The sequence below is a fragment of the Pogona vitticeps genome, chromosome 12 (assembly GCF_051106095.1).
Source record: "Pogona vitticeps strain Pit_001003342236 chromosome 12, PviZW2.1, whole genome shotgun sequence".
NCBI classification, from domain to species: domain Eukaryota; kingdom Metazoa; phylum Chordata; class Lepidosauria; order Squamata; family Agamidae; genus Pogona; species Pogona vitticeps.
The window spans coordinates 11,088,608-11,113,393 of NC_135794.1; the positions used below are offsets into that span (position 1 = coordinate 11,088,608).

The 24,786-nt window shown below is 43.0% G+C and overlaps 2 protein-coding genes across 8 annotated transcripts in view; one reads left to right on the forward strand and one right to left on the reverse strand.

Annotated features, from left to right (window-relative positions):
* Window positions 1-1,366: 1,366 nt before the first annotated feature.
* On the reverse strand, window positions 1,367-18,265 carry CIAO2A (cytosolic iron-sulfur assembly component 2A). Of its 2 annotated transcripts, none has more exons than XM_020812189.3 (5): window positions 18,033-18,265; window positions 12,331-12,495; window positions 11,428-11,477; window positions 10,833-10,878; window positions 1,367-1,822 (listed from the first exon to the last, which is right to left on the reverse strand). In XM_020812189.3, exons 1-5 carry the CDS (start codon window positions 18,169-18,171, stop codon window positions 1,725-1,727), a joined length of 498 nt encoding a protein of 165 aa, XP_020667848.2. In that variant the 5' UTR covers window positions 18,172-18,265; the 3' UTR covers window positions 1,367-1,724. The 2 variants fall into 2 exon arrangements, with proteins under 2 accessions (XP_020667848.2, XP_072837728.2); XM_072981627.2 differs by lacking the exon at window positions 1,367-1,822 and adding an exon at window positions 3,931-5,556.
* A 136-nt stretch (window positions 18,266-18,401) lies between these two features.
* The window catches only part of SPG11 (SPG11 vesicle trafficking associated, spatacsin), a 104,679-nt gene continuing 98,294 nt past the window's right edge, over window positions 18,402-24,786 (forward strand). For 3 of the 6 annotated variants that reach the window (XR_013538846.1, XR_013538847.1, XR_012081498.2), the window contains exons 1-4: window positions 18,402-18,737; window positions 21,268-21,452; window positions 22,398-22,628; window positions 23,832-24,027. Coding sequence is in view for 2 of the 6 variants with exons in the window: in XM_072981618.2 (XP_072837719.2) it covers window positions 18,550-18,737; window positions 21,268-21,452; window positions 22,398-22,628; window positions 23,832-24,027 (800 nt within the window). In the remaining 4 variants the exon portion in view is untranslated. Of the gene's footprint in view, window positions 18,738-21,267; window positions 21,453-22,397; window positions 22,629-23,831; window positions 24,028-24,786 lie in introns of those variants that run through there. The other 3 variants (XM_072981618.2, XM_072981617.2, XM_078380841.1) reach the window with 3 other exon arrangements.

Sequence of the window (24,786 nt, forward strand, 5' to 3'; positions counted from 1 at the left end):
AAAATACCAAAAAAAGTTGTCCAAATACGGTCCGGTTTGAAAGGGGCAACAGATAGGCAGGAGTAGTTGTTTGGAATGCAAAAGTCAAGCCGAAAAAAGGAGAAAAAAGGCAGGCAATGAGAGCTCTAGCAGGAGAGGTTCCGTACATGAAGGCGGTAAAATGGAACTGAGGCTATGGGCGGGCGGAGCATGCGCTATAGGGGCAACACTTAATTATTCAATTTTTTTCCTAAGCTCTAGAACGTTCCGAGGAGTCCGACGCAGGCGTGGACTTAACCTTATCATGTGCATTGACAGAGGCCACGAAGAAGAATCGCAAGCTCTCTACAATTATGGCCTGATGAAGTTTAATTTAATGCAAACAGGTAGTTGCATATTGGGCTTCTGTTGATAATAGGTGGGGGAATTTCAATTAACTGCAGAGTGATTAAAGCTGCATGAACAACCAAAAAGCTGCTTCACAAAAGCTCTTTGTAACACCTTTTGAGTAGTTTGTAGGGCTGCTGAAAGGAGAATAAAGGTGGGATATTCCATGATGTGGGCAAGTGTTACGCGTGATTAATGGCACAATCATAACTAGCCAAAATGACTGAGGGTTTGGTAAGTGGACACTAAGCCAGCTAAAGCACTGCTGAATACAAACCTCCCAGCTGAGCGATGTTGCAAACTACAACTATGCTGACTTTGCTATCCCAAACCTCACTTTGTGCTGACACAGAAGCTGTGAATCTGTACTAAGAGGTACAGTGGTGCCTCACTTAGCGATGTTAATCCGTGCAGCAAAAATCGCTGCAAAGCGATAACATCACTAAGCAATTTTAAAAAGCCCATAGAAACGCATTAAAACACGTTTTATGTGTTCCTATGGACTTAAAAACCTTATGCGAAAATCCTCCATTGCAGCGGCCATTTTCGGTGCCTCTAAAGCGAGGCAAAACAGCGGGTGGCCATTTTTTCCCCTGGCGGCCATTTTGGAACTGCCAATCAGTTGGTCAAAAATGGGGGCTTTGCGATGATCGCTTCCCCGCGATCATCACAAAGCGAATTTTCCCCATAGGAAACATCGCAAAGTGATCGCTTTTGCGATAGCAAAAACAGCATCGCTAAGTGATTTTGTCGCTCAATGGAGCGATCGCTAAGCGAGGCACCACTGTATTTGGATCTGGTATAATTCAGCTCCTCCTCTTCTTTGCCACTTTTATGGCTCTTCTGCCATCAGATCTCAACCAGCATAGTAATTGGCAGCTCAAGGGCACCTGCACAGGCACAAGAGATTCCTACCAATTCCAAACCCACTACAGCCACTTATCTTTGAATTTGAGTTGCACTGCTAACCCAGAATCAGCAAGGAAAACACGACTCTAAATTTCAAGAACTATGTATTTTATTCAACTTCCATAGTGTGGCTACAACATGCTCTTTTACAATAAAATGTAAAAATTAACTCATAATCAGATTTTTAAAATCACATGCAAATGAGACATCAACAGAATTGGTTCATAATCTTTTCATAAAAATGAATTTTCAACAGGATCACAACCCTTTACAATACTTATTGACCTATTCATGGTTTTCTTTATAATTACATATATTTTTATAAAACGATTCTTTAAAAAATTGCAATATAAAGAACTCTCCAGTACTAAATTCAAGGCCTTCACATTTTTACAAATATATTGAGACTTTGGATAAGAAAAATGTCAGGTCAATTATCCTCCCAGTAGCTAGTCAGGTTCCAGAACACACTGTTCCACAATCTCTCGCAAGTTGGGATTCTCCATTGCAGCAGCCACTCTCTCTTTATCATTGATTTGCTTGTTGACTGCAACACAGTAGAAAAATTACCAAGAAGGCTTTTACTAATGATGGACATAAATGTCTTATCTGTACGAGACTTAAACAAAATTGTAGGTAGTACAAATCATATTGAGACTAAAATCAATGTATTCAGAATCAGAGCCCAGTGAATGCCTTGATATATATACACACTAGAAAGAAAAACAAGCAGAAACTTCTAAGTAAAATGTTTCAGTTTCCACCTTTTTAAAAGTTGCTCTGATAAGTATACATTTTAATGATTAACTGCCTCTCTCAAATGATTCCAGAAAAACTTGATTGGGAGTTGTTTAGTTCCCATTATAGTGGTGCCTCACTTAACAGGTGCCCCGTTTAACGACGAAATTGCATACCGATGAACTTTTTGCGATCGCTTTTGCGATCGCATTGCGATGTTTTAAATGGGGAAAAATCGCTTTGCGATGACCGGTACCCTGTTTCGCTTACCGATTATCGCAAAGCGATGATTTTCCCCCAGCTGATCGGCGGTTCCAAACTGGCCACCAGGTAAAAAAAATGGCTGCCCACTGTGTTTAGGGATGGATTCCTCGCTTACCGGGCAGTGAAAATGGCCACCGTATGGAGGATCTTCGCTTAAAGGTCAGTTTTAAGCCCATAGGAACGCATTGAAGGGGTTTCAGTGCATTCCTATGAGCTTTTTAAAAACGCATAGCGACAAAATCGCTTTGCAGCGATTTTTGCTGCACCGATTAACATCGCTATGCAAGGCACCACTGTATTTGTTTACATGCATAGACATATATGTATGCATATCTGTAGATATGAAGGTGTGTGTGTGTGTCTGTGTTGTATTTCTGTAAATCTTGATAGTGCCACAGGTGGGTTTTTTTTGCTGTCAATCTAGTATCCATCATTTCCATATCTTCTCAAAGGGAGGCAATGGAACTTCCTAACCATTGAACTAATGATATAATACAATGCGGAGATTGCAAGAGATATTACAACATGTGAGAATGTGGAATAGCATATGTATACAACTTTGTACTTGATGTTAGAAGCCATGTCACATAGCCTACTTTCCATACAAAAGATTTAATCCAGTCCTATCCAGGTAACAACGTTGGAGTCCTTGACTGGCCGGTTATTTCCCAGAAGTCAAAGTCTAGCCCCTTAATAATTGTTTTTAAAATTATAATCTTTTATCTATTATTTTAGACTCCTCAAATTCATAAAAAAACAAGATCCCCAAATATTATTCCCCACTATATATTTTAAAACATGATGTGAAGAGAGGTTACTTACCTGTAACCATGGTTCTTCTAGTGGTCCTCTGTGAATTTACACAATTGGGTTGTTCTGCACCTGCGCAGGAACTCTCAGAATTTTCTAGAGCTTAAAGACATGTGATTAGTGGGACATTTCCCCATGGAGCACATGCCCTGCTCACCAGAAGTCCCCTCAGTTCCCCAAAAGAGTCTGCCGCTGTCAAAGAGCTATATAAGAGGACAATGTGACGGACAGAGGGGAGACACAGCGGGATGTATGAATTCACAGAGGACCACTAGAAGAACCATGGTTACAGGTAAGTAACCTCTCTTCTTTGTGGCCTTTGTGAATGCACACAATTGGGTGACTGGCAAGCTCACTTACTGGATGGTGGGACATCATGGTAGAAAGGAAGTCGATATAGCTCTGCCGAAAGCAGCATCTTTATTGCCAGGACATTCAAACGGTAATGTGTGACAAACGTTGATGGATGGGACCATGTAGCTGCATGGCAGATGTGAGGGATTTCTATTCCTCGTTGGAAGGCAGTGGAGGTAGATGGTGGTTTAGTCGAGTGAGCCTTCAAGGGTTCAGGTGGTATTTTGCCTGCCAGTTCATATGCCAGTGAAATTGTTTAAACAATCCACTTAGCTGACGTTTGAGGCGAAGCTGGTGAACCTTTATTAGGGCCATGAAAACATAGGAAGAGCCTTGATGCTTTCCTAAACAATTTGGTTCTGTCAATGTAAAAGGCCAAGGAATGTCTAACATCATGTGGAGCATACACTCGAGAGTTGTAGAGGGAGATGAAAATAGGGTAGGCAGTACAGTGGGGTCTTGACTTAAGAACGGCTCGAGTTAAGAACATTTTGACTTAAGAACCACTCTCATAGGAAAATATTGACTTGACTTACATACTTAGATTTGAGTTAAGAACTGAAAAAAAACCACGTGGGAGGCAGGGAAAGTGCAAAATTTGAACTTTCAGTTAACTGTTGGGCAGTGAAAAGGGTGCCTGTCTGCTTCCTCACTCCTCCCAGCGTTTAGAGAGTGGATTGGGAGACAGTCTTCGGACTGCCTGGTACTGTACTGCCTGGACTGTATTTTCCCTGCCTTCCCTGAACCTTTCTTGACCTAAGAAAAAAAGAAACAAAATATCCCCCTCTAGTGGTCGAAGGCGGAATAGCAGCTTCCCATTAGTTTCTATGGATGGAAAAGAGCAGATACGGATCAAATGGTTCTCAATGCATTCCTATGGGAAATGCAGATTTGACCTGAGAACTTTTTGACTTGAGAACCGCCTTCCAATACGGATTAAGTTCTCAAGTCAAGACCCCACTGTATTATAGGTTGATTAAGATGAAAATCAGATATGACCTTAGGTAAGAATGAAACATATGGGTATAGAGTGACCTTGTCCAGATGGAACTGCAGAAAAGGTGGATCTGATCTAAGAGCTGCCAGTTCGCTAGCACGTTTAGCCGACGTTATGACTAAGAATGATGTTTTCAAGGAAAGCAGTTTGAGGTTAGTAGTAACCATCGGTTCAAAGGGAGGCTGGCTTAATGCGTTAAGGATAAGTTATAACGCCCATTGGGGAAGAGGAGGTTAACATGGAGGATGGATATTGCGAAGTCCCTTAAGGAATTTTTTCAAAGTTAGATGGGAAAAAAGTTTAGCTGCTTCTGAATGAGATGGTTGGTGCGCGACCACTGCAGCAATATAAACTTTCAAAGTAGAACGGTCCATTTCAAGATGAAAAAGAGGGAGTAATAAAGGTAAGTAAAGTCTTCATTGAAACTGGTACCACAGGTAAGTTTTTAGAATTGACAAAGTAGAGGAATGCTCTACATTTATGTTGGTAAAGGATCTTTGTTGATGGTTTTCGAGCCCTGTCAAGTATATCCCTTTTTGCGGGGGAATCCTCCACGCTATCAGTTTCAGAGATTCAAGATCGGGATGGTAAGCAAGCCCGCTGTCCCGAGTGAGGAGGTTGGGGTTGGATGAAAGATGGAGGAGGTCACTCGACATCGACCTCAAGTGGGTGAACCACGGCTGTTGTGGCCACCATGGGGCAAGAAGGAACACATCCGATTGAAACTGTTGCAGCCAAATGATGGTTTGTTATATCAGTGGGATTGGCGGGAATAAGTAGAGGAGTCCGCTGTCCCATCTTATCATGAAGGCATCTCTGAGAGAGCCTCTGCCAATACCGGTGCGGGAACAATATAGTTGGCACTTTGGAATTGTTCTTGGTAGCAAAATCATCGACAGAAGGAGTCCCCCATTGATGGCAAAGAAGGGCGAAGACTTCATCATCTAGAGACCACTCGTGCATCCTTGTGGTAAAGCGACTGAGATGCTCTGCAAGCAGATTGTCATCCAGAACAATATGGACTGCTATTGGGAAGATGTGGTGAAGGTAGCACCATTCCCAGAGCTTGACAGCTAGGTACAGTAAGGAAAGGGAATGTGCACCGCCCTGCTTGTTGACATAACAAGGAATGGTCGTATTGTCCATAGCAAGTTGGACTGCGCGTCCTGCAATGATGGGTAGGAAGGCATGGAAAGCTTTGATAATAACTAAGAGCTCTAGGTGGTTGATGTGTAATGACTGCTCTTGTTTTTTACATAGTCCATGGATCCTGTGGGCGCCCCATCCCAACAGGCTGGCATCCATGGTAACCTGTATCGTGAGCTGGAGAGGGGAGATGAGTCTACCAACAAGAAGATGTGGGAGAAATGTCCACCATGTAAGTTGCTGGGCTAGTCCGCTTGTGATCCTGATGTGTCTGGATGGGTGATGTGTCATGGGGTCAAATAGGGAGAGGTACCATGACTGGAGACCTCATCTTTAACCTGGCATGCTGGATAACAGTGGTAGTGGAAGCCATGAGCCCAAGGAAGTGTTGGCCTTGATGAGCTGATACTGAAGAATGAAGTTGGAATGGTTGCATAGCCCGTTTGAGTTTGATTATCCTCTCGTAAGGGAGAAAGGTTCTGGCTTGTAGGGAATCGAAGTACAGTGGTGACCTGCATAGCAAGCGCGCCATTTAATGACGAATCTGCATAGCGATGCGGATTTTGCTATCGCAAAAGCGATCGCATTGCGATGTTTTAAGTGGCTGAAAATCGCATTGCGATGATCGGTAAGCATTTCGCTTACCGATCTTTGCATTGCGATGTTTTTTAAACAGCTGATTGGCGGTTCCAAAATGGCCACCAGGTAAACAAAATGGCCGCCCGCAGCGGTTTCCTCGCTTACCGGGCAGCGAAAATGGTGGCCATATGGAGGATTTCCACATAGCGGTGAGTTTTCCCCCATAGGAACGCATTAAACAGGATTTAATGCATTCCTATGGGGTTTTCCGTTCCGTATAGCGATGATTCCGGATAGCAACGTTTTTCCTGGAACGGATTAATGTCACTATGCGGGGCACCAATGTATGCCCCTATATAGGTGGCTGTCTGTGATGGCTCGATATGGGATCTAGCATGGTTCACCTTGAGACCGAGGTCTTGAAGAGTGTCGAGAGTAATTTGGGTAGGTAGCTCAGACAGCATTGTGGTAGGAAGCAGAGACTATCAGCCAGTTGTCTATATAAGGAAATATAGTGATTCCCTGAAGGCGGAGGTAGGCAGAGACTGGTGCCATACACTTGGTTAAGGTCCTTGGCGCCGTGGAGAGTCCAAACAGAAGAGAACATAACTGGTACGAGATGCCATCGAATCAGAATTGAAGAAATTTGTGGTGACTCGGATGGATAGAGATGTGAAAATACATGGAAATACTTGGAGATCGATGACAACAAACCAGTTTCCTTATGAAAGGAGAGGAATGATAGTGTCGAGTGTCAGCATTCTGAAACGTCTAGGCCAAATGAATTTATTGAGGTTTCTAAGGTCGAGGATGGGACGGAGTCCTCCATCCTTTTCGGTACAGTGTGTGGTAAAAGCGTTCCTTAGAACTGCCTTTACACGAGACAGAGAGGGATTCAGAATGATTAGTCCCTAATGCCAGCAAAATCGGGTCCTGTAAATTTTGCTCTAGGCGACTTCTCACTCCTTCACCCAAGTCTGTCTCGATTTTAAATAAACAATCTGGAAGGTCTGCTCTTTATCTTTTATTACTTTAGGACCCTCATTTGGTAGCGTAACACACAATCCTAGTTCTAAAATATCCAATTTACTATAGTAGCTTGGTCTAAACAAGGAGACAGCTTACAGACAATTTGTCTTTTTATATTTTATTACATAAGATACCATTTCAACAAGCTTAGTTTAACGTCATTTAGTATTTCCAAAATAACCCCCAGCCTTAGCCACCAGTCATTTCCTCTATAAAGTGAAAACAATAAAATGACTAACTATAACTTAAATAAGCATTCTTACGCAATCCTTTTGATTAAAGTTCTGTCGGCTGCATTTCTCTCGGTGTCGTCTCTCTCCCTTCCATCTCTTCTCCGTCCTTCTCCTCCTCTTCGCCCATCTTCCTTAAATTAAGAAGTTATGTCCTTGTCCATCGGAGCTGAGATAAGATAAGGGTCAGCTTGCTCTTCTTAACTTTTTTTTCTTTAGCTGGAGAAGAACTGACCTTGTACATTTTCTCTCTAATTAGCACCTGGGCATAAGCAGATTTCTAGCTTTTTCGTTGCAGCTCTGAACTAAATCCTATGAAATACAACTCTATTCTATTTTCATAATCAAATTCATGACACAGTGAAGTATCTAGAGTAGAAACCATCATGCAGGGTAGAGGAAGGGAAACAGAGTATGGCTTGTTTTCGGAGTAGAAGGGGAACTTCTTGAAGTGCTAATGAGAGTGACACTGAAAGATGGAGTATGCTGAAATTTGATGAAATAGGCCTTTTTGATAATCGAAAGGACCCATTGGTTCTTGGTGATTCGACGCCATGCACTGAGGAAAGGGTATAACGGAGTGGAAACAGTGGTGGAAGATGGAAGGGGTTTATTGATATTGCTTTACCCTTCATCTGTTGGTGTTGAAAGGGTTGTCGATGTGGTTGCTGTTGCTCGGGTCGAAAGGATGGTGTGGTAGACGTTGATGGCCGGAATAAGGTCTATCCTGTATTTCACTGATGAAGGGGGTTTGTCCTGTGAGTATTTAATCAAATATAGCATAGCAGGTATGAAGGTATGGCTAAGCGGAGGTGTCTTCTCCTGATTAATATCATCAAAAACCAAGTCTTGTTTAGGAGGTGGTGGTTCCTCCATTTCTAATTGTAGGGACTTAGCCATCCTCATCACTAGCTAGGAGTACGAAGTAAAATCTTCCAAAGGCGAGGGTGCATGATTTTCCACTACATCAGATGTTGGAGTGGGTAAATTGGAGGGTGATTCTGGAGAAATATCAGAGGCTGAATCATAGGTCGATATGGACGATTCAGAGCATGGAGATTGATGTCGAGATTTTGATGTGAAGAATTGTGTCAAAGAGGGCTGTTGAGAAGTAGGGGGTTCTTGGGTTGTAGAGTACCTTTCCGTATCAGGAGGAGGAGGACCCTTATAGGTGGTCATAATGTGTAGAGATGTGGTTTGAGGGGGAGGATGATTAGAAGAATCCTTGGAACACTTTGACTGTGGTTGTTCCAATGACGAAGTAGTGCACTTTAGGGCCGGCGTGGTAGCAATTGGGATCTGGTGAGTCGATGTCGAGTGCAATGAGTCGGAATGGTGTTGGTATCAAGGTGGTGATGGAGACTCAGGTGAGTATCGAGGTGGATACGGCAAAGCATATCGGATTCTCTTGGGTTCGGTGCAGTAAATTTGTTCTGGTAAATCTTCGGGGAAATACGGATCATATTGTTGTATCGATCTCTGAGATATTCTTGTGCTTGATACCAAGAAGATTCTGGGTAGTAATAGTAATCTCGGCGTGTAGGGTCATACTGCACTGGTGAAGTGTCGTCTCTTTGCCTGATGTTTTCGAGCAGAGTGATGAGACGAGTCTGAACAAGAGATTTGAATCGGAATTACCCGCCCTGATGACGCAGGGCTTGAATGAGCTGAGGCCTGGCTGGAGTGAACGTCAGCTGGAGAGAGGCCAATACAGTGGTGCCTCGCAAGACGATTGCCTCACAGGACAATTAATCCACAAGACAATGGGCTTTTGCGATCGCTGTTGCACTTTGCAAGATGGTTTTTTCTATGGACGATTTTCACAAGACGATGTTTGGGTTTATGCTTCGCAAAACTTTTTTTTAAACCGATGCTTCATAAAACGTTTTTCCCCCCCACTGGAACACATTAAATAGATTTCAATGCATTCCAGTGGGGAACCGCGTTTTTCAAGACAGGGTTTTTTAGACCGATGCTTCACAAGACTTTTCCCCCCATTGGAACACATTAAATAGATTTCAATGCATTCCAATGGGGAACCGCGTTTCGCAAGATGATGTTTTAGCAAGACAGCGATTTTCGCTGAACGAATTAACATTGTCTTGCAAGGCACCACTGTACTTGGCAACAAGCTACTAGTGGAAGCTGGTGCCTGGGCCGGGGGCAGAGGTGGTTCATCTCCATCTGACATCAATCCCTAGGCGTGTCTAGATCTTTCCTCCAAAATTGGGGATGGAAGTGTCGATTGGGGTGGTTGAATCTGAGTAGATTTCAACAATTTCTTAGGCTATTTTCAAGTAGTCTTATCTTTTTTCTTTTTAAATGATTGAGTTGATGGAACTGAGGTCCTCGATGTCGATATCGACTTTGGTCTCGAAGTAGACTTTGACTTCTCCGCTTGGTGAGGAGAAGGAGTCATTGGACTAGAGACTGGTTTAAGAGGCTCTTGGTGATCAGGTCGAAGATCTAGGGACAGTGCAGTCTATGGTGACCGAAGGTGGATTGAGGGATTTCTCCCAAAGGTAAGATGGCAGCCTCTGAAGTCACAGCTTAAGCGCAGGCTTTGTGAACCTTTTACACTCAGGACAAGTGTGTATTTGGTGCTGTTCCCCAAGACAGAAAAGGTTGTGGCCATCAGTGAGTGGGATCTTGTTATTACAAAGTATGCAGGTGCTTGAAAGGCCCGGGGGGGGCATAAAGACAAGGGAAAATTGGAGAGAAAATGGGGGGAAAGGGGGGGAATTGGCCAAAACAGGGGAAAGAGAAAAAAACTGAATCAAACTGAAAGTAGAACAAATCAATTTAGAGGGGAAACGTCCAACAAAAAAGTGATTGAAATAACAGAAGCAACTACCGATCGCAGTAAACACTCAATCGCTCTAGCTCTCCCTGAAATAGGGAAATAGGTCTAACCTAAGCAGAGGCTAAAAGGAACTGAGGGGACTTCTGGCGGGCAGAGCATGTGCTCCAAGGGGGAATGTCCCACTAATCACATCTTTAAGCTCTAGAAACGTCCGAGAGGTCCTGCACAAGTACAGAACAACCCAATTGTGTGCATTCACAGAGGCCACAAAGAAGAATCTATACTTTCAGAGCAAACGTCTTCTCCCCCCACTTACATATTGCCCCAAAGTGTTAGACTACTCCCTGTGCATTTACAAAATAATTAAGCAAGACACATATTAGAGAAACTTTGTCCAGATTGTTTTTCTTAAAAAATTTGAGAAATCTTTTAGCTGACCTCTGTTTATTGCACTTTCAACATACCATAAATCAACATGCACAGAAGTGTGGAGGCAGGTACTCTCCAGAAGAATGAAACACACAATCCAGCCTATGGGATGCAACCTGCTGCATTCATTACACAACATACAACTATATTCTAGAACACAAACTGAAGACATACTTACTGTCCTCTTCAGTGAAATGTGTTCCCTCAGATATATAGATTTCCAGCTAGATGGAGACAGAAAATGTTGTCTTAGATGTATTTATTTTTTAAAACTTCTATAGCACTGCATCTGCACAAAATTCATACCACTACTTACAGGTTAACTAGAACTAGGTCTCAAATATATTCACAACGTGAACAATCTCTATTTTATCCTTCTCTAGAATGAAACCATTTCATTTTGATAAAAGTGTCTATGGACGTTGCATCTTGTAATCTTGTAATTGTAATTCATGTCCTTCCAATGAATACAAATAGAATTATTTTTCCTAATAGCACCAATCTTGTCTCCACCTTTTGTTCCCTCTTAAAATACCTGATCTTGCAAAAGCAAAATGCGAAACACAGAACACAATAAGAGCCCACTGAATTCCGACATTTTCAGCTACACAGGCACAAATGTACTCCCATGAATTGTGAAACCACTCTTCTGCACAGTTTCTGCAGTTTAATATACAGTGACTTTTAACATTTAAAACAGAGTGCATAACTAACATGGCTACCTCTTCTACGAGTGCATAAATGACACTCTTGTGAATGCACAAATGACATACCTTGTGCTTAAAAGGTAAACATCTCTGAAGTTTGATCCTCAAACACAGCCCTAAATTTTAATAAGAAATGCATTAATTGTCTTTCTCCTCATAAAACCGATTATAAATTGCCCCTCAAGTTACCTTTTTACCAAACTAGCTATTGGCAGGTGGCTATGTAGTACAATATCCTGCTCAGCCACTTGCACCTCCGTTTTACAAACATGCTAGGGAGAACAAGCTTTGATAGTGAACTTATTTTATTAATGGCTTCTCTTCCAAGGTTTAATTTTCTTAATTTAAAGAAGGCACATTTTACCATTTTTGAACTATGGAAAAGTATTAGAAAAGAAGCAAGCAGGAATCACTTTGACATTCAAATGTAACAGCATTCAAATACAAATGGACAAGAAGCTGTCTTTTAGTGCTTTGTCCCTTTAGAATGGCCTGACCACTGAAGCAGGGAATTTTGTCATAATCTGGATAATGATTTTCACAAGGACAAGTCAAGGCATACTTCAAAGCTGACATACATACATATGTACTCAGAAATCTTCCATTATACCATTAGACAGACCATCCAATGGTTTCCAATGGAGAAAATTCAAAAAATCATCATAAATTAACGAAGTGTCAGAACAACACCAAAATCAGTTTGCATAGGTTTCAGGAGGTGGACTAACCATTGCAATCATTTAAAACAGCTTCCAAACATTGTAAGACACTTTTACAGGAGCGAAAAGGGAGATCGTTGTGTGAAAATCCCCCATAGGAAACATCGCTGTGTGAGGCAGCAAATTTGACAGAAAAAGGCATTGTTGTGTGAATTCATCGTTGTGTGAGGCACTCGTTGTGCGAGGCACCACTGTATTTAACTAGACACAAACACTTGCAACTTAAAGAAGAAGAAAAAAGACATCTTACCAATTAGAGTAGCCAAAGAGCAATGAGGTACAGTTGGTGTAAACTTGATTGTAACCAAATATTCATCTTCACTTGTTTCATGTACTTCAACACAATTTTCTGTTATCACATCTAATTCCTCTAAAGTATTGGGCTTTTCTGGATCTCGGATAGTTCGAATTATATCTAAGCAGAAACAAACACATTGTACATGTCTAAGAGGTTGAGCCTAACTCTACTGATTTTGTTCATAAATTTACCTTGTCTCAGTGTCTGGAAGTCAAGCCAGCTTACATCATAATTTTAAAAAAATAAATACAAGCAAAATCACAGTACATCATAATGTTAAAACACTAATAATAATAATAATAATAATAATAATAATAATAATAATAATAATAATAATAATTTATTGTCATTGTAAGTATATACACATACAACAAAATTCACAGACATATAAGATTAATATACGATTTTATTTATTTATTTATTTATTTATTTATTTATTTATTTATTTATTTATTTATTTATTTATTTATTTATTGGACTTATATACCGCCCCATAGCGCTACAAGCACTCTCCGGGTGGTTTACAATTTAATTATACAGGCTACACATTGCCCCCCCAGCAAGCTGGGTACTCATTTTTCTGACCTCGGAAGGATAGAAGGCTGAGTCAACCTTGAGCCAGCTACCTGGGATTTGAACCCCAGGTCGTGAGCACAGTTGTAGCTGCAGTACAGCGGTTTAACCACTGCGCCACGAGGCCCTCAAAATCAAGCATGTTAAGTACAGTGAAGAAAAATCCTACCTTTTAACCAATGTCTAAATCCAAAAATGTCTCTCTATTGTGATATATTCTCAGTTCCTGTTTCAAAGTGTTTTTAAAACTACAATACAGTGGTGCCTCGCATAGCGAGGTTAATCCGTTCGCTATGTGAAAACATCGCTAAATGGAACATAAAAACCCATTGGAACGCATTAAACATCGTTTAATGCGTTCCAATGGGCCCTAAACTTACCGTTCAGCGAAGTATCCTCCATAGCAGCAGCCATTTTCACGCCCTCGGTAAGCGAGGGGAGGGCGTGAAAACACTGCGCGCGGCCATTTCGGGGGTCCGGTGGCCATTTTAGAACCGCCGAACAGCTGATCCGTGGGCATCGCAAAGCAAAGATCAGTAAGCGAAACGCTTACCAATCGTTGCTATGCGAGTTTTGCCCATTGGAATGATCGGTATGCCTCCGCATTAGCGATCCCAAAAAGGGGATCGCTATGCGGATTCGTCGTTGTATGGTGCGCTCGTTAAGCGAGGCACCACTGTACAACTCCACCCCACCCTTCCATAAAAATCCTCTTTCTCAACTAGTTGTCAATTGTGAAAAACCTGCCTTTCGCTGGCAATTTCTATGGTGTGTGAGCATATCAGCTTGCTCATATGAGGGAATACTAGAAAGGCTGGACTCCACTTTTATACAGCTTTATAGATCATAATCAGAATTTTGACCTGTGCCTGGAAATGGATCAGTATCCAGTCCAGCTATCATAACAAGAAATGTGTCTTCTCTCTGTGGGCCCCAGGCACAGCACTTTGGCTACTCTGAAGTTTACAGGCACTTTTCAAAGCCTATTGCACACAGAGGGTGTCAAAGTGATCCAAATGGATCAATAGTCTAGCTGTATTATTTGGATCCACTAAACACCCTCCTATTTATCCTACCTTAAATTGTATAATAGCAGTCAAAATGTGACATAACTAAGGTATGGGTTACTAAGGCCAAGTCACATATATTGAGGGATGGGTGCAATCAGCACATTTAATTATGTGAACACTTATGGCTACTGCAGAAACCTGAGCATTCAGATTCATGCCATCACAGGATGAAGGTCAATTTCTTGATCTGATTAGGAGCACCTCTGTCTTGTCTGTATTAAGATCCAATTTGTTTGCTTTCATCTAATCCACTACTAGTGCTAGACTCTGGTTTAAAACTTTGGAGCACAGGACCTTCCTTTTATTTCTGTACACAACAGTAACTTCCAATCTTAATCTGTTTTCCTCATTATTCACACTTGTCCTTTGCTCCTACCCAGTAGCTGACTGAACTCTTTGCAACCTGGAAGTCTCAACTTCCCACACTATCTCTGATTTTATTTTGGACTGTCTCATTATCATAAGGGTTTCAAGGTATAAGATATTCAGCAGTTGATTTTTTTTGCACAGTACTAATAAGAATCAGTTCCAGTATCACTAGAGTTGTCCTTGAAAAATCTGCTGCCCATCTTTCAATGCTTCACTATTGGTATTTAGAGTGGTGCCTCGCTTAACGAGTGCACCGTTTAACGAAAAATCCGTATAGCGATCCCTTTTTGGGGATCGCTATACGGATCAGCCCCAATCGCCGCACTCGCTTTGCGACGATTGGGGCTCCGGGGGCCATTTTGGAGCCGCCGAACAGCTGATCGGCGGCTCCAAAATGGCCGCCGGATGACCCGAAATGGCCCCTATCAGCGTTTTCGCACCCTCCCCTTGCTTACGGAGGTCGCGAAAACGCTGCGGGGGGGCATTTCGGGCCATCCGCGGCCATTTTGGAGCCGCCGATCAGCTGATCGGCGGCTCCAAAATGGCCGCCGGAGCGAAAACATCGCTGGAGGGGGTAAGTTTACACACTTATTGGAATGCATTAAACTAAGTTTAATGCGTTCCAATAGGTTTTCCTGCCCCGCACAGCGATGTTTTCGTATAGCAAAGGTTAATCCGGAACGGATTAACCTCGCTATACGGGGCACCACTGTATTCCTAAAGAGGGTTGGGGTTTTTTTGACAGATGCACACCAACATGGTAAGAGGGTTTGAGTGTATCAGAGAAACTGACAACAGTGTTATCAAGAGACTAAACTCTGCTATGATTCTGGACTCCTAGCAGTAATGCAAAGAATAGTCATAACTGGAATAGTCAACTAGGATGTACCCATCCTCCTCAGGAATTAATATTCACATCAGATGATTTTTAGAGTACCCCCCCACAAAACGAACAGTTCACAGATCATATGCACACACAGCCCAAATCACAGCAATCAAGGATTCCTCACTTCCTGGCACTACATGATGGAAAAATATGGATTTGGCATTAATGTTCAGAATTCTCATGGTATCTCATAAGAATGATATCAAATTACAGATCTAACCCAATAGACTATATCTGGAAAATCAATTCAATTGTTCACTGCATTGCTATGGAACATAAACTCCTACATTTCACAGTGTTGCCATGGCACAGAAATGCAAATCCTGTCAATTTTTACATGGATCCATATTTTCTCCTAGGGCAGTACAATACAAGAATTGGATACAGTACCTAATTTTAAAATTGAAATGTGAGAATACAGTTTTGATCTACAGTTTGACCATGGTTTGGGGGATACAGCATAAGAAAATCAAAGTAATATTTTAAATACATATTGCTGCATCATGGCAGGGCCTAGAATGATCACTCTTGTGAAATTTACAGTGGAATCACTGAAGAATTAAGTTAAGCTATCAAGTCAAATCCCTAGCTCAATGCATGAATCCAAGTTAAAGTATATTGACAGATAGCTGTCTAACTTTCTATTGAATGCCTCTGGTGTTGGAGTGCTCACTACTTACTCAGGCAATTGGTTCCACTGTCGTACTGTTCTAACAGGAAGTTTTCCTGAGTATAACCTGTTGGGTTGTACTCAGTTTGTGATCTACAATAATTCCAAGATCTTGGGGTAGGATGTGTACTTTTGATTTGATGATGATGTTAAGGAAAAGTGCATGTAAAATCCAACAGAGAATCAATATCACTACATAATTACTGTAAAAACACCACACCTGTTTTTTCCAGTTAACTATGTGGGTTTGGACTGTGAATTTATAGCATGGTGGTGCTGGGGAGACCTCTGTAATAATCATGCCTATTTTCAGGGTTTTGTGCTCTGAAGCCATGTTTCTATTAGCATGCTGCAAAGTGAATGAGCCCAATCATATTCAACAAAGGTCAGAATAATATGTGAATAAAATTTACATCAGCTGAAAATCAGTTATGTTTTGGATTCATGCTTCTGCACAGGGAATCACAAAATTGTAGTTTATTTGATACAACCCATCATATCTACTGTAAACATCTAGGAGAGTCTGGATGATAACCTGCCCTCTAAATACCGTATTTTTCGCTCTATAAGACGCACCTTTCCATAAGATGCACCAATTTTTTAGAAGAAGAAAACAGGAAAATATAATCTGTTTTCTTCGCTCCATAAGACGCACAGACTTTCCACCCCTCTGTTTTGTGGAAAAAAAGTGCGTCTTATGGTGCAAAAAATACGGTATATATTAGTGCATTACTGTAGAGCAGTAAGCAAAAGATCTGTGATTGTTAAAGTTCAGTCAGTGGGCACCAATGTGTTCTATAATTTGAGTAGAATACTCACAAATGAATATCGATAAATAAGCAAGTTTTAATAAATTTATTTCTAGGCCCCGTTAAGTCCAGAAATGTCAAGTAGTGTAAAAGGATGGAAAAATACAATATTACATAAATAGTAAGTTCCTCTTTTTTCACAGAGAAAGCTTGCAAAAATAGACACATATTCAAATGTTTGTGTTTATAACTACAAACAATTGTGCCATGTAGGTTTTCAAGAGAAGGGTATTCCACCATGCCAAACATTTTGTTCAGAATGGCCCCAGAGAGCATGAGTATTTGGCATTACCAACTGAATTATGGGGAAGAAGGAAGTCTCTCCAAATTATTCAAGGTTTTATAAACCAACAACACACTTTAAACTTGGTCCACTAATAAACACACCACCTTTAGCAGAGCCAATACATGACTACTGTAGGTCATCCTGCACCAGGTGCAGCTTCCAGATCCAGAAGAAATGAAAACTCCAGTGTACCTGTGCCTTAGATCCCTGCTTGTGCTGCAATGGTAAAGTTAAGCATAAGATCCTTTACTTTTTCTTTCTTCAGAGGTACACATAAACAATTAATAATGGAATAGAACCAATAACACTACAGTTAAATTAATACTTTCTTATGTGACTTCTCCAGGCATTATACATCTCCATCTTGAAACTGTCTAACTGAAGACAATGGCAACACATCGGGCCAAATGTTTGGCCTTTTTTTCTTTCCTGATTCTCCACCTTTTTGTGTCATGAGAACACCAGAAATCTTGAACACTTTCGTAGCATTTTAGATGGTCCTAATAAATACATTATCTGTCTCTGCCTTTTGCTTTTATTTATAGAAGGGAATGACTGCTTATTTGTAACCCTTACGGCTGGCTGTGGAGACGAATTATCTCCAATTTAACTGTTGCGTCCAACGTAAAAGTATAAATGGAGAAGGACCCTAAATTACGTTTAAGGGTCAGCAAATGTCCCTAATGAAAACGCCCCATGACCGGAGACCGCCGGCTGCCTCGCTCCACGAACCCCCGGGTCTGGCCCCAATCTGACGCGAGCGGCCAGCAGCCCTTTCGAGGGCGGCCATGATGACCAGCGCCCTCAACCCGGGAGTTCGGCGCCCATTCCCCTTCTGGCCGAGGCCGAAAGGCCAGGCCGGCCCCCAAAACAGAGCAAACCATCGCCGGACGCGCAGGGTTCCTTCGGAGAGGCCGCTGAGCCGCCGCCTCCTCCACTCCCCGACACCGCAGAAGGCCGAGAGACACGTACACTACGCGGTGCCACTGACCGTACACTTCGAGGGCCCGGCCCTGATCCATGGCTTTGCCGGCGGCGCTCCGGATTCCGCGTGGGGGTTCCAGCCCGGCCTCCGTCCCCTCATGGCCCCCGCTAGTGAGCGCCCGCCACAGCAGCCCCAGAGAGAGCATTCTTCTTTCCCGCGCCGAGCCTCGCAACCCCTCCCGGGCAAGACAACCACGAGCCCTCCATCGGCCTCAGCGGCAGCTTCCGCCTCAAGGCGGGACCTACGGGCAGGGAAGAGGCGGTGGCGGCTCGGGCCCGCCTTCTGCCAGGGCCGCGCCGCTCGGAGAGGCCGCACAGTTCCCGGCGCCCAGCGGGCCTTCCCGAGTCTGCGCCCTCCTTCTGAGAACGAGGGCCTTCTGCCGGCAGCCCGCTAGTAGTGGGCAGAGGCGCTCCTTCGCTTCCGTGTTCGGGCTGCGGCCTAAGATGGCGCTGGCGGGTCATGGGAGTGCGTGAGGCGACCGAGAAGAAGCGGCGGCGGTTTTTCTTCTCGGGAGCGGAGGGCCATGGCGGAGGCGCTGCAGGTGTTTCTGCTCCCGCTTCGGAGCCCCCCGGGAAGGATCGTTGGGGCCAAGCTCAGCAGCGGCCAACGAGCGCTGGCAGTCGCCCTGGAGACGGAGTTATTCCTGACCGGCCTGACTTCGGCCCAGCAGGACCCCCTCCGTGGCTTCTCGCTGCCCGGCGCCTGGGAAGAGTAAGTGCTCCGTTAAGCGAGGAGCCGGGCTGCCCTCCTCCGTTCACCTCTTTTCAGTTGTACAAACGCCGGCAAAGGGAGCTCAAGCGGCGCGGAACGCGAGAGGCAGGACGCCGGTGGCGACGAGGCTCGATCTGGGGCCGTGTGGTCTCCTTGCGAGCAGCAGAGACGAATCGTTTCCATGGCCCGAATGGCTTCGGAAACCAACTCGCCCACTCCTCCTCGGTTCCTCTAGCTAGCTAATACCATCAGGGACTTTAAAAAGGAAAGGGTGTTGTCTGTTTGAAAGCGTGGCTGGCCGAGTTTTAAAACCATTGCATTCTCAGTGTGATTTTTCTATTTACTTGCATGCAGGGGCGTGTGAGATTGAGGGTCTGACTATACAGTACCGGTATTTATTCTAGTATTTGGTCCCTTGCAGGGACAGGCTAATTTGATCCTAGAAACTATGATCAGATGATACATCTTTGTTGGAAAGAACCAACCCATCTCCACAGCAATCCTGTTCACACTTTTCTGGCCTCTGTCAAGGATGTCTTTGTGTGTGTATATGGAGGTCCATTCCTTGCGTGTATGATCTCTAGCAAGGAACCAAAGCCCTTCCTCTTTTTATTTGCCAGTATGGTGAAGTGGCCTAGTAAGAGAGGCACTTCAGGATGTTGGCTAAACACTTCCTCTGTTCCTTGGTGAGGAGAAAAATAGACTGGATTGGGGCAGCAAAAATATGGTGTGTCACTTTTCTTTTCCTTGTCTTAAAGGGCTTGTCAAGAAACTGCTCACATCCAAATCTGCCCCCTTAAAGACAAGGGAAAGAAATGTATCAAGACAAGTATTATAGGCATGGACACTGATAAGCCACAACATTAAAACCAACTAATATTGCGTAGGTCCTTCTCATGGTGCCAGAACAGCTCTGATGCATTGCATGCACTCCACAATACCGTTGAACGTGTCTTGTGGTATCTGGCAGTAGATCCCTTTTAAGTCCTGCAAGTTGTGAGGTGGGGCTTTCATGGGTCAAATTTGGTGTTCCATCCCATCCCATAGATGTCCAGTCGTACTGAGATCTAAGGAATTTGGAGGCCAAGGCAAAACATGTTCCTCAAACCACTCCTGAACAATTTTTGCAGCGTGGCAGGGTGTATTATCCTACTGAAAGAGGCCACTGCCATCAGTGAACACCATTGCCAGGTGGTATGTGCCAAAGTAATATCCACATGAATGACAGGACCCAAGATTTCCCAGGAGAACATTGTCAAGAGCATAGCACTGCCTCTGCCAGCCTGCCTTCTTCCCATAATGGATCCTGCTGCCATCTCTTCCCCAGGTAAATGATGCACATGTACCCAGCCATCCACCTGAAAATGTCATTCATCAGACCAACAACTTTTTTTCCATTGCTCCATAGTCTAGTTCTGATGCTCACATCCCCATTGTAAGTGTTTTTGGTCATGAACAGGGACAATCAGACCCATATGAAGCAGATTGTGATGCACTGTGCATTCTGACACTTTTCTGTTATGGCCAGCATGAAGTTTTTCAGCAGGTTGAGCTACAGTAGTTCAGACTAGACAGGCTAGACCTCCCTCCTGCTATGCATCAATGAGCCCTGGACACCCATGACCCTGATACTGGTTTACCCTTACACCACTTTTGGTAGGTATTAACTACTGCATACAGGGAACACGCCACAGGATATGATGTTTTAGTGATGCTCTGATCATTATTTGGCCCTTGTCAAAGTCACTCAGATCTTTTCACTTACTCATATTTCTTGTTTCCAATACATAAAATTCAAGAACTGACTGCTCACTTGCTGCCTAATATATTCCAGCCCTTGACAGGTGCCATTGTAGCAGTATAATTAGTGCTATTCACTTCGTCAGTCAATGGTTTTAATGTTGTGGCTGATCAATGTATATAAGACTGTGAGTAGGCTCTCAGCTGGACCCTTCAGAGTAATGTATTATGTATGTACATACATAATACACACCTAACTTTAATATACAATATAAATAACTAATACATACTTTAAAAAAGTGGACCAAATAAAGTTGCTTGAGTTGTGTGTGTATGCCATTTGGAATCAAGGAACCTGTTCCAGCCCAATTGTGTAGCCAAGCACTGAGTGAGGTTCATCCATAGTGAGATAATGTTGGATGAATCGTCTCCCATGTCTAAAGAATGTGGCAATGGATTGCTTTCCAAGCCCTTCTGAAGCAGCTGTACTTGTTTTTGTTTACTTCTTTGGAAACAGAGAGGCAAGTACTACCTTTTTATTGTTACAGTAATACTCATATGTCAAAGGATATTGTGTTCATTTCACTCTGTAAAATACTTGGCTCACTGGTTGTGTATTGGTTGCCTTGTTCAGTTCTTGTTTGTGGCATTCTTATAATTGAACAGTAACATTGCATAATATTTCAGTATCATTTTTGTTGCTATGCTATGGTTAAACATTCTAGTTGTAAGAAATATTTATATGTATACATATTCACACCAAACATATTTTGAAAATTTCTTATTTTAGTTTCACATGGGAGAATGTGGAGTTTGACGATCCTGTAGTGGACAATCTTAAACTGCTTGCTGTCAGCAAAACCCGTGAACTTTTCATGTATGAAGTTATTTTGGATGTAGGAAATTGTGATGTGACACTCTTGCAAAGCTGCAGTGAAGACAGACTGAAGAGGCTGATCATGTCCAAAAATACTAGTGAGTAGCTTTCTACAGTAATTGTTAGAACAAATGTACTTAGTTCTGTCTTTCAGTAATAACTTTGTAGCAGTCTTTCTCATGAAGATACAGTAAGTTATGACTTACTGTAGACCAGACCTGGGCAAAGTGCGGCCCGTGGGTCACATACGGCCCAAGAGCTGCTCCTGTCCAAACTGCTGGTTGCTACTCCTGTCTGGCCCGCCTGTCGCCGCTGAATGAGCCGGAGCTCCAGCTCCGGTCACCCAGCACGGCAGTAAGCAAAACTCGAGAGATCCGACACTGGGATCTCTCAAGTTTTGACTGTTACGGCACAAGAGGCCGGAAGCGATCCTTGCGCAGGTGACGTGATAGAAGACAGTCGGAGAGGAAGGCTGCGGGGGAATGGAGGACAGGTGAGTTAGCTCAGTGTTGGGGTTCACCCCCCCTGCTGTGAACGAACTACAGTGGAGTCTCGACTTACGGTCGGCTCCACTTACATACTTTTCGACCTACGGAATTCTCCGGCCGCAAAGTTTTACTTCGACTTGCGGCCGGAGAATTGACCTACGGACCAGAAGAGGGAGGCAGGGAAAGGCTTTCCCTTTCCATGCCTCCCTCTTCCAGTCTGTAGGCCGTAGGTCGTGCCTCGGGATGCCTTCCAGGGCTGCTCCGCCGCCATGGAAAGCATCTCAGAGGCCCCCCCCCACCGCCGATAGTGCTTCGGAGCCACTATCAGTGTCGGGGAGGGGGGAACCTCCGGATGCCTTCCAGAGAAGCCTTGGAAGGCATCCAGAGGTTCCCCGCCACCGCCGCTGCTGCTGGGAACTGAGCCGCGCCTGGCGATCCCAGACATGCTCGGACTCCTGTTTTCTGTTGTTTTTGTTGTTGTATATCTGAGAATATCAAAACTCAACTTTTCTTAAATATGCCATGTGAATCTTTTTCTCTCTCCATCTTATGCAGGTTTATCTTCAATCTCCTCTATGAGAGTGCTGTCCTTTAAAAATGGCAAAGTTTTTTTGTTGCTCAACAACTTTATTATTGTACATCTTGCTTTTGGGGGAAGAGAACTAGAGACAGAAAAACTGGAGCTCTGCTTTCTTCTTAATCTCTCACAACAAACTTTGGAAAGAGTGGTAGATGCCACCTTTTGCAGAGGTGTCCTCTTCTTGTTAGATAAATCTGGATGGATATGTATCCTTTTAAGTCACAGGTGGGGAGAAGATAGCTTGAAAACTCATTGACTAATCTCTTCTGTCATCCCCAGTTTATTAAGGCATTTCTGTGCAATACTGCTCCTCCTCCTTACAGAAAAGAGCCTGTATTTTCCAGTGTTCTTAAAGGGTTAATGAATCTGTTATGCAGTTTTATGTCTAATAGGAACAATGGAAAGAGATAGTGTTAAAAGCAGAAAGGAGAACTTTGACAGTAAGCAAGAGCTAGCTGTAATCTTTCCCTCCTCATGGTGGTGTTCACCTAACTCTTGAAGATTTATCAAGCTGTAACTTCCCCTTGGGTTTTAAGACTGGTTCCCTCTGAAGGCTCCTTTGATATACAAAAGATAAGCTACAGTTCTTTATCAGTGTCTTGTCCTTGAAGAGCACTAGCAATATTTATTTATTTGTATTTATTATCTTATTTAAGATATTTCCCTGTCTTTTTCCTTTCCCTTCTCTTGATGCAGAGAAGGCCTTTGATATGTACAAAATAAATAAGCAACACCAAAACACATCCAAAGCAGTAAGGTACAACAATCTATGTGAAAACCCTCTTGGGCAGCCAGTCACTCAGGGCAAGTTTGCCTGAAAAGAAAAGTCTTCACTTGCTTGTGGAAGGATGGCAAAGATGGGGCCAGCGTAGCCTCCAAAGGTTGGGAGCAGCAACAGAGAAGGTCCTGTCCCGTGTCCCCACCAAAGTGGTGAGAGAAAAGCCTCTCCTGATGATCTTAAGACTCAAGCAGGCTCCTAAAAGGAGTTGTGGTCCTTGAGATAGCTTGAAACTAAGCTGTTTAAGGACTTGCAGGCTAGAACCCAGGCACAGAGGTGTGTGAGGTGAGAACAAATGGATGTGATACCTACCTTTTGCCTGTGATCCTTTTCACAGCAGAATGGGGATGACAAAGTTTCCTAGCCAACTTTATTTCGGACGAATGTGGAAGCTAGTTGTAAAAGATTTTCCATCCATGCTTTCATGGTGTGGAAAACCAGGGGGAAAGCGAGAATGCTGGGATTATTTCCAAGCAAATATGTCTAGGCTGCAAACAAGGCACATTTACTGAAGAATAAAGCTACTGTAGGTAAACATATATAGGATTGCATTTTCAGGATAGCATGTTTTTGTTTAGTCTGTGCGCCTGTTACATAACTGACCGTGACTTTCTTTGACACTTCACCAAAGATGTCTTCAGTGCTATGGATGGTGCATATTTGGCATGTGTTGATGTATCCCTTTATCTAACTCAGGAGCAAGAAAAAAATGACGTAGACATCCCATCTCCCCTTACTTTATTAAATGTATCACATGATCTCAGTGTTGCTGTGATTGCCAACAGTTCCAATTGTGTTGCAGCTATTGATCTCCATTTATACTTCAGGTAGGTATTGAAAAGCAGGATTAACACTGAAAGGCTTGTGCAACATTCATCCTGACTTCATGCAGCCTGCAGCCTCATCTGTAGAATGAAGGCAGTAGCAGAAAGACAAACAGCTGTGCAGATACTAAAATCTGTCTACTGATGTTTGGTTCTGTATAAAACTGGTTGCAATCTGATGCATAAGTCAGTCGTAGAATGAAGGTTCCCTAGCCCTGTGCGGAAGGTGATACCGAGCAAGAAAATGTTCAGTTTTAACCTTTTATCAGAAGCAAAATAATAATTAAATAATAATAATTTGGCTCAATGCTGCTAAGAGAGGGTCCATGAGTAAGTAAGGAATCCTCCAAGTAAGTAAGAGAATAACATAACTGTCAGAAGTATATAGACTGATTATCTGAATCAGCCAGCGCAGCATAATGGTCAGGATGCCACTGTACGCGTTTTTTTCTCTCTGTGTAGTCACTGTTAACTGTTTCATGATGCCTTTGTGAAAAACTGCATTAGCACCCTGAAATGTAAAGTTACTTATGTCCAGAACTCATATTATTTGTTTAAAATTAAACCTAAAATCCAGAGGCGGGCAATACCTTTATCAGGATTAACAAGTCTTTCACAAAATTTGCAAAGTTTTGATTATTCCAGAAGTCCTTATAAGGGTAGCAGTGCTAAAAAGTCACATATTTACACTTTTTTCTTCAGTTATAAGAAAACATAAATTTCTGCCAAATTTTGGGTTGTTTCTTTCTTTATTTATTTATG